Source organism: Tetranychus urticae, chromosome 2, assembly GCF_039701765.1.
Source record: "Tetranychus urticae isolate SD_2017Ah chromosome 2, NJAU_TeUrti_SD_1.0, whole genome shotgun sequence".
In the NCBI taxonomy this organism is placed as follows: Eukaryota; Metazoa; Arthropoda; class Arachnida; order Trombidiformes; family Tetranychidae; genus Tetranychus; species Tetranychus urticae.
The window spans coordinates 27,565,591-27,578,260 of record NC_142959.1 but is presented as its reverse complement, the minus strand read 5'-3'; the positions used below and the strand labels follow the sequence as shown (position 1 = coordinate 27,578,260).

The window sequence follows — 12,670 nt, the reverse complement described above, 5'->3', positions numbered from 1 at the left end:
AATGTAACACAATAAATGGTAATACATCTTGGTTAATACATTTTCATCCATTGAGATGGTTTCATTGTTAATGAGCTAACTCTTTTTCCCAACAAATCCTTTGGAGCTGATTCATTATACAAAATACGTCTGATTGTTCACTTTACTGATATCATATGCTTACCTACCGTGCTTGGTATAATTATAAGAACACTTAATTTTAAACGAGAAAACAATAGTTACGCAATATGAGATTGCTGATTAAAATTTATCCTTGAGAATCATATAAGTAACCATAATCATTGGTTCACAGGAGAAGCAAAAATTCAGCAACTACTGAATATTGTAAAGAAATTTAGGTTTTTCTTGTACAATGTTTGACTTATTGGTTGACTGGTAAAAGTAGAGTTAGTTTCATGGGTTCGATATAAATTAATAAAGATGATCGTCTTATCTTGAACTTAAAATTGTAAAAATTTGATAATAAATACACAAAATTAGATGAGTAAATTGAATAAAAGAAAAATATATTTAAAGGTAATTCATTTTGTTCATACATGTAGTGTTATGTTTATTTGTTAAATGTTGTTGACGCCATTTTGTTGCCAGGTTGATATGCGTAAAGACAATTCTTAACGCACACTCTCCGCTTACAGTTTACAGAGTCTGTAATATAGACACCACTCTTACTTGTAATGTTTTCGCATCAAACCTCATCCGTTAATCAATTATTTCATCAATAAACAATCAATTTTTTGCTTTTAACTCAATGTACCTAATCATTATCAACATTGTCTTGCTAATCAGTAAGTAAAATTAATTAATTTTCATTATTCCAATCTCCTTTAAATACAATTTTTTTCAATTCAATTCATGAAATCAATCCTTTTCATGTCTCCTTATCTATATGTTTCTCTCTTTCTATTTTCTTTCGCTCTCTTTCTTTTCTCTCACCTTTTTTCAGTCCTTCTGATCCTCCATTTTAGTAAGCATCTTTTTCTTTCTCTCACTTTTTGACTTGCTTTTTTTCCCTTTTTCTGCTCATAAGAGAGCAAACAGAAATTCATTCTCTTGGAAGGACAAATCTGTTCTATCTAATTTTATATCTTTTCTGTCTATTAACTATGTTCTAATGCCTGATAGTTCACCATTCCAATTATTCCGTTTTATTCTTCCTTTTCATTGATCTCAAAGTCGCAATTATTGACTCGTTATTTATTTAAATGTTCACTTTCAGGTATTAACTTATAATCCTGTTTTGTTTTGGTGTTTAATATGTGGCAAAACGATGATAACAAAATGGAGATGAATCAAGGTTGGAACATTCCTAACAGAGGAGATGATAAAAACAGTGACCAACAACAAAAAATGGATGCAGATAACGAAAAGCTGAGCTTTAACGATAATTTGGACGAACTCCTTGGTGCTATTGGTGGTTGTGATAATTTTATGGGCACTGGAAGTAAAATGACTAATAATAATAACAGTGGCAACATCAACAACACCAGTGATAACAACAGTCTATCCTTTAACAGTGGACCAAACTGTGATGATGGTGATGACCGTTCTTTCCCTAATTACAACTTTACCTCTGGTAACACTTTTAATAATCACTCAGAAAGGTCCCAGGATGGACTGAGCAAGAATGAAGGATGGCCTTCCATTGGATCTCATAGAGGCGAAAGCAGTTTAAATTGTGGAGGCCTATCTGCTAATTCAATGTGAGTTGATGAATCATCCCCTGTTTGTTCTCTTATTATTAAGGAAAAGTTACGATTTTTATTTTAAAATTGCTACCTCATCATTTAAACCTGAAAACAAACTAAAGACCGATTTTTAGTAAATTCAGGTATTCATCAATTAGCTGTAGATGACTTTTGGATGTAGTTCATTTAGATGACTTTTAGATTTCTAATTAAGGTTCTGGATTGAATCCGGATTATTTCCTATATATTTCATGAGAAAGTGTTAATAATTTATGTTTAATATCTGATTTTAGATCAACAGACTCATCTCATGGTTGACTAAAATTGACGTTTTTGTTAAATTGCGTCGAATTAATCAACTGACTTTATCAATTTTACCTATTTGCTCAGAATTTATCTTTATTTTATTTTATATACGTTTTTAATCGTGAAATTTTTGCAATTCCTCATGCAATTTCATTTTTTTAGGAATAATGATTCTGGATGGGGTTGTGCTAGTCAACAGCTTCAACAAAATCAATTTCAACAACAGCAAAAGAAACAAAGTAGCAACACTCAATCCAACAACCAAGGAGCTCCAGCTTCTAGCTGGGGTAGCTCAGCTGTCTCTAAGGGCTCGGGTAATCGAAATTGGCTGAACGATAGCAATATTCAGGATGAAGGAAGCCACATGATCCGTGAAAATGATTATTCATATGGATCTCATCACAATTCCGCCGTCGCCATGACTGCCACCGATGGAGAGGGTAAACCTGTTCCGAATGACTATCTCAAAGATGCTGCCCTCTTCTCTGATGACTGGGGTAAAACTGTAAGTGTATAATTAATATTTTCAATTTTCTTTCAAACCTTTAACACCTCTAACCTTTCGTTTATTGTTGTCATTTTAGGTGATAAACCAGGAAAAAGCCTGGGATCTCCCTCCGTCCCTCCAGTCAAGTCCAAATGAGAGTAGCTCTTTGTGGTCTACCGGCTCTATAACAGGCACAGAAATTTGGGAATATACCGTCCGTAATAAAACCAAAGCACTTATCTCAGTGGCTTCGGCTGCATCATCATCATCATCAGCTGCACCTATTGCTGCAACTCCAACAGTCTCAACGAATCAAAAGGTATCTCAACAATGGGGCCATAACTCTGCATCTCATATCGGAGGCACTTGGGGTGAAGAAGAAGATTCAAGCAATGTTTGGACAGGCGTTCCCTCTGGTGTTTCTGCCACAGCTCCCATGGCAAGTGGTGGTGCAAGCACAGTTGCAGCTTCCGTTATTAATGCCAGTAACAATCACTCTGTTCCTTCCGGTAAGAATAAATTCACATATTTTTTCGTAATTTTTTTCCCGAAAAATATCTATTTCATTGAGACAAACAAAAGCTGGTATCAATTATTTGGCAATACATATCATTTGTATCATTTCAACGTGGCATTTTTGCTCCTATTACTGCTTAATTAGAACCTATGATCTAGTACCTACCCTGCAACAGCTCCTCAACTGTTGCTTCTAATGATTCCCTTCGTTTTAGAATTAATCTATTTGATTTAAAATTGTCTGATCCGAATATATTAAATGATAGTTGCACAATTTTGAATGTTCTGACTTCAACATTCAACAAAACAACGCTCTGTTTGCCTTGTCATGTTGACCTGAATAAAAAATCTCCCCCCCAAATTATTTCCCTCTTCTTCATTCACTTTTACTATCACTATTCATTACTTCATTAGAACAACAAGTTTTTTTCTTTTTATTTGAATTTATTCCTTAACTCTACTTATTCATTAATATTTGTCTCTTTTAAGTGTTTTCCTTTTTCTTGCATCTTTATTTCCTGGTGCATTTAAATAGATTGTTCCTTTAAAATTTTATGCAGCTTCTGCTTTTGTTGACATTTTTTCAATTGCCATTACATTGAATGTTTGTCCATTTGATGTTTGATGTAATTTTTAAAATTTGAATCATTTCATCTTTTACAGAATCTGATCCATGCTCTGACAATGCAGCCTCTATTTGGGGAAGCTCAACCAAAGTCAATAATGGAAATGGTGCATTAGTACCAAATAATGTGGTTAATGTTTCAAATAGCAGTGTTGTTGGAAACTTTGGTGGTCCTATGGCCACTGGCTCAAACTTAGGCATTGTTAACCCTTCTGGTGTTGGTATGAAACGTGATAATATAAATACAATAAACAGCAATAGCATGAAAAGTTCTTGCTCTTCTTCAGCATCTTCTGGCTCAGGCTCTGGTTCAATTAACATTGGAACCTGGGGCACTTCTCAAGGTGGATTCAATAAGAATAATGAATCGATACAACCCACAGGTTGGGATAATGACGAAGAAAATGCCAGGAAACGAATTCCTCCTGCATCTTCTGGTAATGTCGATGATGGAACTGCTGTTTGGGGTAAACCTGAACAGCATAATAAAATTGCTCGCTGGAAAGATCCTGCTAACAATGCCAAAATACCAGGTAATAGTGCCAATGGAAATAATGCTCTTGCCTCACAAAGTAACAAAAATGGTGCAGGTTCGGGAATAACTTCGCCTAGTCCAGGAATGATCCGATTACCACCTGGTACACCAGGATTGAAAGGAATCAACACAAACAAAGGTAACAGTGGCAGCAACAATAATAACCAAAACAAACAAGTCAATGGTTTGACGAGTAATCTCATGAGTGATGGCGGTGATGTTGGTGAAGTTGGCGGGCCAGCTAATCCAAGCTCACTGGGCACTGATATCTGGAACAAACCATCCAACAGAGGCTGGAGTGATAACCAAAACTCCAATTCAAAGAATAATCAAATGCCTATTGGAGGTAATAACCAAAATAATATCCATAATATTAATAACACTTACAATTTCAATGCTAACCCACCAAATGATGAAGATCGTGATGCTAATGCTTCGATTTCATCTCAAGGTTTTGGATGGGGCCAAAAACAAAGTGAAAACGGAACTCCTAAAACTACACCTGGTACACCAAATACTCCTGGAGGTAACATTGCTGGCAATTGGGGACAAGATGTTGGACCTACCAGTCCTCTTTCCTACTGGGGATCAAAAGGACGAACTGGAGGAGCAAATAATTGGTTAACTGGCGATGAGTCTCTTGATGTCGAAAATAATTGGAACAAAAATAAACAAGGAATGCCTTCTCAACAACCACCTCAAATATCAAAAGAAATGTTGAATTCAAGCAAAGTTTATCGACTGTTGATGGAAATGGGATGCAAGGTAAGTTCACTGAAAAATTTGTTTGCCTTTACTCTTTCTTAACTGTATTTTTTCTGTCGCTTATATTTTCAGAAAGAAGATATTGAAAATGCCTTACGTTCCAGTGGATTGTCAAAAGAAGATTTTAATGGTATGTAATCTTGATTTAGAATTTAATTTTACTTTACATTTTTTAAGGCAATCCTGTTTTGGACCATGTTTATTAATTTTTCATGCATTACTTTCATTACTCAGATCTTGCTCGAGCTTTCTCAATGCGTGATAGTATGAATGAGATGGATTTGAGGGGTAAAGACCAGGTCAGCAGCAATACTCCGACTAGTCTACTCTTGAACACTGGCCTCGTCAATTCTAGTCTTTCCAGTATTATGAATCGTAATCCATCTCAAGGGATGCAGCAGAACCAACCTCAAGTGACTCTTTCCTCTCATCAGACTCCAGACCATATCATTAACGTCCAACAGTCTACTTCACAGCAACAACATGATCAAAGCCAAATTCATCATCAGCTTAATCAAGCGCCTTCTCAAGCATTACCCTCAGTAAGTATAACGTGTTAACTATTTGCTCTACCAATTGGCTGAATTTTGAAAACAGAAATTAACGAACAACTTTTTAAATTATTACAATAATTAGATCAATCATGTCCAAAATGTGCTAAGGAATCAAGCAGCTAAAAACTTGGGCTCAGGTCAGCCCAATTTGCCATCAGAAAAACAATTGATGCATTTGGTCCAACAGATTCAGTTAGCTGTTCAATCTGGCCATCTCAATGCTCAGGTAAACTATCTCTGCCAATTTTGCTTTAATGTGTCTGATTTTCTTTGGTTGAGTTTCAAAATTACAAAAATTTGTTTTCAATTTTTTAGATATTGAATCAACCGTTGGCACTACCTACTATCCATTTGATCAATCAGCTTTTACAAAATATCAAAACACTCCAACAATTACAACTACAAATTGCCTCTCACCCCAAAAACGGGGGACCTTTCAATAACTCTTCTCAGTCAAATCTTCACGTACAAATCACTCAAACCAAGTTACGAATCCAAAACTTACAAAATCAGATAACTATTCAACAAGGTTTGTTCCTAAAACAGCAGCAGCAACAGGGACAGATGACTGGTGGTCCAACTCACTCTCAACCCAATGTTATGAATTCACAAGCATCACTTGTAAATCAAACTGCATTAATTTATTCTCAATCAAATGGTGATATTGGAGGAAATGGTGGGGCACAAAATCAGTCACAACAATTGTTGGCTTCTGCACAATCCTCCCATGCTCAAAGTGTTCACCATTCTGGTATGGTATCAAATATTGGCAATAGTAACTCTATTCCTCCGGTATTCAATGCAAATCATGGAAGTGGAAATGGGGCTGGCATGGACTTCCTCAAAGATAATGATAGCATTCAATTGAACAGTGATTTCCGTGATTTATCGCTTAAAGATTTTGTCCAAAGTGGTGCTGCTGGTGCGCATCAAGGGCTTGGCATTTCTAGCCTCAATGGAGGTATGAATGCATTAAATGTTGCAAATCAACAAGGTCATCAACAGCAACAAGGTGTTCAACAAGGTAATGGTGGGCAACATCAGCATTCACGATTGAAAACTTGGAAGTTCTCTAATATGGACAGAGTCGAACATGGTTCATCTGGATCAAACAACAGTGGAAACAATGATTTTCTTCGTGCCCCTGGGTCATCAAAGCATCATCTTAATGAAAGCGGTTTGAACCGTGGAAATACTAGTGATAATGGTTCTGGAATCGGAGGTTGGTCAGGTTTAAACTTCCCTGGAAATGCAAATGATGGTTCAAATTGGTCAAAAGATTCCATGATGAATGCTGTTTCAATTGCCTCTAACACTGTTCCTTCCTCTGTTATGAGACCAAATAGTACACAATCCGGAGACTTGAAAAGTTTAGTCATGTCAAGCTCATCTAGTGTAACTGGAGGCATAATGACAGCTCCTAGCCAAACAACTGTGAACAATTTGGACCTTAATGATATTAATAACCTTGTTCCTGAATTTGAACCAGGTAAACCATGGAAAGGTGTATCTGGTATGAAAATCGAGGATGATCCTCATATAACTCCCGGTAGTGTTACTCGATCTCCGCTCTCTGTGAACACAATCCGTGATCCGGCAATATTAACCGGTTTGTACAACAATTGGTCAGCCAAAGGTGCAAGTCCAACCTCAATGAATAGTGATATATTGGCCCCGTCTGTTGGCTTATCTTCCAACGCTACTTGGGCTTTCAATACGAATGCCAATGCCGGTAATTATTTTTATTATAAAAGACCTATTGAATAATTTTTTCAGCATAATTTGAATGAGTTGATTCTAAAAATAATTTTTTTCTTTGTATCAGGTTGGGGGGCTATTCCAAATGAAACTCCAAATAATGAAGTTCTATGGAGTGGATCTATGACAAAGACTCGAGGACCACCTCCAGGATTGGGCCAAGAGAGACTTGGTCCACGAGGAGACCAATCAATGGCAGGTATCCGTCCTCAATCAAACTCCTACGGAAATTGGATGATGAATCCTTCCAATGAAGGTGATCATTTAAGCAATGGAGGACTTGAATCGAAAGATCTGCTTTTCTCCCGAATGATGAATAACACTAATGGAATGGGATTCGGCATGGGAGTTAACATCGGGAACAAATGGATGTGATTTTATGTTAATTTAATTATGGGTAAACTACTGCCCACTACGTTACAAAAGATTACCAAATGAATCTATTGACCTCCAAATCGATACCGCCTTACAATCCAGATGCAAAAATGCAACAAAACTACATATTCAAGCCATTTATCTTCAACTTCATACCCAAAACACTCATCATATAAATTACATTCAAAGACGAGACAAGTCAAGTCGAATCAAGTTCAGTCAAGTTTAGTTGTGGTTACAAAAGTCAAATCAAATCAAGTCAAGTCAAGCCAAGTTTAAGTAACTTGTTCTTCGCTCAGTTTTACGGTGTCCAAATCATTACTCATAAAAAGGGTGGTTTAAACCCTAAAAGTACAGTGATTGGCCCAATCATCTTTAATGTTCATTTACTTAAAAAGGATGGCAACAAACCTGCAAAATACAAAAAAAAAGATTTAAAAAGAGTTGTCCTCAAGTACCATAAACCCATCTACTTTTGATGATGTTGACCTTCATCGGCCTTCATACAAAAAACTATAGCCATATCAGATGAATATGGACTATTAGCATCAATGGTGATATTTGACTAAAGTCATGAGAGGATATATACCTGTAATAGTACATATTCCTCACCCATTCTCATCTCACTTCCTATTCTTGGAAAAACTTTTTGAATCCTCACACAATCCTCATTCTCATGCATCATCTTTTCAATTTTTTGTTCATCATTTAAATCATTTCTTTCCAATTCTCTTATTTTGTCCCAATTTTCCTTATCTCTTTTTTGGTCTACTTTTGCCTAATTTTCTCTTTGGGAACTTTAAAAGTTAGATGGTTTAGCCTAGTTTATCGCAAAACAATATTTTATCATCGACGATAATATTGACGATTAAGCCAAAAAAATGTTTCAATTAGTGCACACCACCAAATAATTCCTGCCTAACAATGACTACTATCCTGGCCTTGATCTATCTTTCTCTCTATCTTTCTATTTCTGGACCTGGTTCACTTGTTAATTACTGGGTTGTTGCAAATATCTTTCTTTTAACTTCTTCCTTCCAACTTAATTTCTATAAGACAACTGAAAATCCAAGAGGTGAAGTAAAGTTATCATACTTTCGACAATTTCTTCCTTTAAAATGCATCTACTTTCTTGCCTCTGATTTTCCTCTGTCTTTCAATGTTTCTCCTTTTTCATCAAGTTCAATTCTCATCCTCATTTCCTTAACAAATGATCTTAACCTCCTGCTCTTTAAATATTTGCTTCCGTTTTCTCTTCTTTCACCTCACTCATAAATTTAAACACAAAAAAATAAGAAACCCATTTATATATTAATATATATATAAATTTATTTAAGAGAAGATTCAGAGATGATTACAGATTTTTCCTCTCTTGCAATCACTTATTTAACGAGAGGCCAAACAAAATCATCATTTACTTGTCTATTGAAATCGATTGTTTTTCACTTCCCATTCACCCTCTGATTGTTTGTATCTCTATTATATCACCATCTTCTGGTGTAAAAGCTCATATTCTAGCAAAAAAAATACAAAAACATTATTTATATTTAGTTCATCAACTCTTATATCATATGATAAGAAAAGTTGCCCATTTTTAGAAGTTGTAATGTTTTGAGAAACAAAAAAGTCAACAAGGATAATGAGCCAGATTCGGAGATGGTGATTTTAATGGAGTCTAGTTTGAAAAGTACACTAATTTGTAACTTATATTTGAGAGATTAGAAGTTGAAAGATGAAGTCAGAAAATCTTAGAAGCCTTTTTTTCTTTGATGTTTCTTGTGGTGTTAGTCAAGACAAAGTTCTTCCTGTCCATAACCCTTTACCATTTTACCACCCTTTTAATATCTTCCCTCTCTGTCTTTCATTATTTTTTGCTTACTTCGTACTCACAACTTATCTCTGAATATCTTAACAAATATCGCTGTATTTCAATGTAATTCCAAAGCCTAGTCCAAGACTCATGACATTTTTAAGTTTACTTTAGAAACTCATCAGAAAGATTCTTTCCAAAAGTTGAGTTAAATATCTTTCTTGATGATGAAAACTTTGCCTGGCGAAAAAGTAAAAAAAATAATAATTAAAACCTTGTTAATTATAATTATACATAGATACATGTATAAGCGACAACGAAAATTAAGTTTGAATTATTTATGATAATCTAATGCCTAAAATTATCAGACAAAACCAAACATATTTCATTTTTCAAACAATAATCATGTTAGATACTCTCCAAATAATTGGGAAAAAAACACTGAAACAATTGAGTTATCAATCTTTTTTCCCAGATATAAAGCATTAACTGTGCATTAGATTTTGATAAAAAGGTTTCAACTTAATTTCCGATGTTGGTTTGGTAGCACAGAGAGAAAGAGTTTCAATTGAAATAATTTTTCAATCAAACCTGTGTCAAGCATAACACAATGAAACAAACAAACAACGTTTAACAGATCTCCTTTTTAATCGTGATTTGAGACCTCCAAACCTTACCGTTAGAGTTTCTGTCCAATTCGCAATTCTCGTCTCGTTTCTTGAACAATTATTGCCCACCAAAAGTATATTCAACTCAACGCTGCCGCCGCCAAAAGAAACACACGCATACATATTCACTTCACCTCTATATGCACCATGCTCATCCACATCAGCATCAATGTACGACCAAAACAAAGCAACAAAAGATTCTTTTCCATGGTCTTCATCTTTCCTTCTTTCTCTCTCTCACTCAATGACTCTGTTTCCCTTTGACCCCACCTCGACCAATGTTATCTCCTGAATCACGTTTTCACTAGAATCCAAGTTAGACTGAAAAATGTTTACTCTATTGCATTATTCACATTGTATCATTAGCTTGTTCACCAATCCTTAGTCCTTTCTGTTTTCCCTACCTTTACATGATGAAATCTACTATACTGATGCTTAAACCTTTTCGGCTCACAATTTTTTCACCTGTTTGAACAAACCCAAACATGGCATTCAAACTTATCAATAAGACTTCAACTCCTTTAACTCTGTTACATTAAATTGGTCGGCAAAACTGATCGTGATGTGTGCCAATGATTGTAACATTGGCATTGCCTTTTTCAAACAAATTATAACCTTTATATTTTACTTCACATCATTGGGTGTTAAAAAAAATAAATCATTTCCATGAAGTCTTATTTTGATAGGTTTGTGTGATTAAACTTTTTTCCCCTTTTTCTCTCATTATTCGCTTTCTCTTTAATTTCCCAACTCTTTTATGCCTTGAATATTTCCATTCAATTTTACGCAATTTACCTCTCAATTTTGTCCCTTTCTCCGCTCATGATAATTGAGGAGAAGGACGATTATTATTGCTGTTTCAAATAAAAGACTAAAAGATCTTTAAATATCTTGCAAATCATAATGGCTCTGGGAAACAAAACTACATCTACTTTGACTTACAACAATCAATCAAAGTTAACCATTTCAATTAATGGATTTGCATTTGGTTTCCACTCATTTACTTGTGCACTCTTTCATAGATGACCACCAATTATCTAATTATTTTAGAGGAATAAATCACCCAAAGGAGGATAAATTTCTTGTTATTTACCAAAGCAACAATTATTTTGTCAAATAATGGATAATCATTGGCACATCATCATGACCATCACTTTGAAACAATGTGGATACAAATGATTACCAAAAAGAGGGAAACAAGATTGAAATACCTTTTTTCATCTCGTACGGAATAATTAAAGTAATCAACCTTCTTGGATCCCAATCATTTATCATCATATAAATATATTTACTTATAATTTACAAGTCCCAAAGTTTCAAGCAAAGCAGCAGCTACAAACATTTTCTTCATTGAGTGAGCCAAAAATTATACATAATATACATATGAGATAACAAAACCAATATAATATACGATGAACGATTACTGAATTTAAATGTACAAGCAAAATCGACGACAACAACCGTAAGCCTTTCTCTCTACGCTATCAATCTTTATTGTCAACCTTTTTCCCTTTATTCTGTCCTCTTAATTTTTCTCACTCTGTCTTGTATTACATTATTGCTCACAAATGAGATGAAATTATTATTATCATTACAATTGATGATAATTATAATAATAATGATTTTAATTGTATTATAAAATGACAAACAACAAATATTATAACACTATTAAACCTGAAGACGATGTTCAATGTTCGGCTCAGGGTTTTATGTTTTGTGTAAAATTTTGATTTTCAAACGAAACAAAAGCGAAGTCTCAAACCAAAATAATACAAAAAAACCAACAAAATGTAATGTGACTTGTCTTAATTAATTAATTATGCTAACAAAACCACCAAGCCTACAATTATTGATTTACTAATTGATTATGAAAAAACTCAGGAGCCAAAAATATCCAAGCAAAATTAACATTGATTCATTGATTAACCCTAATCTTATTTTAGCAAGCCAAACTGTTAACAATTGTCCCACTTTTTAACCTTTTTTGTTAAAATAAGTTGGGATGTTAATTGTAATCAATTATGTCTTTTACCGTTCATTTACAATCCAATTTTGTTTGTCTAATTTTCTCTGATCATTTCAACTTGTTCCTTATATCAATATATATTTCCATCAATCAGATCAAACCTTGCAAACGAAATTTCCTCATGATTAAGGTTTCATCCAAAGTTGACTTGACAATTTAACTTGTTTTATACCACTTTTTTATAGGAGAGCCATTGTTTTTTGAAAAGTGTATTGCACTAATACCAGTGCAGCAGATTAATACTGTTTAAAACTGGTATAAGTTTGTTAGATCACCTTATCTCGGGCATTCATTGATAAGACTCTCGGCTCCGCCTCGAGTCTTAACAACGAATACCCTCGTTGCAGTGATCTAACTTATACGTAAACTTGATTTTAATTCAATCAATATCTTGTTTCTTCCTGACAACTTTAATCATGATCAGCTCTGCGGATTTTTTCCTGATTTTATTGTCTCATTATCATTGTCAACAAAAATAAAACAAAAGCAAACATTACTTAATTATAGTAATAATGAAGATGATATTATTTAATATTATAATTATATTTCCTATAATAATT

The 12,670-nt window shown here is 34.3% G+C and overlaps 1 protein-coding gene across 4 annotated transcripts; it reads left to right on the top strand.

The window, feature by feature from the left end:
• Positions 1-295: 295 nt before the first annotated feature.
• On the top strand, positions 296-11,915 carry LOC107360387 (protein Gawky). 4 transcript variants are annotated; one of them, XM_015927034.3, is made up of 11 exons: positions 582-785; positions 1,217-1,700; positions 2,154-2,496; positions 2,576-2,987; positions 3,658-4,500; positions 4,606-4,919; positions 4,992-5,049; positions 5,154-5,461; positions 5,556-5,699; positions 5,789-7,205; positions 7,299-11,915. In XM_015927034.3, exons 2-11 carry the CDS (start codon positions 1,255-1,257, stop codon positions 7,604-7,606), a joined length of 4,593 nt encoding a protein of 1,530 aa, XP_015782520.1. In that variant the 5' UTR covers positions 582-785; positions 1,217-1,254; the 3' UTR covers positions 7,607-11,915. The 4 variants fall into 4 exon arrangements, with proteins under 4 accessions (XP_015782517.1, XP_015782520.1, XP_089123795.1 ...); XM_089267669.1 differs by having other exon boundaries at positions 647-785; positions 4,573-4,919; XM_025160425.2 differs by adding an exon at positions 944-964 and having other exon boundaries at positions 660-785; positions 3,658-4,919.
• Positions 11,916-12,670: the final 755 nt, after the last annotated feature.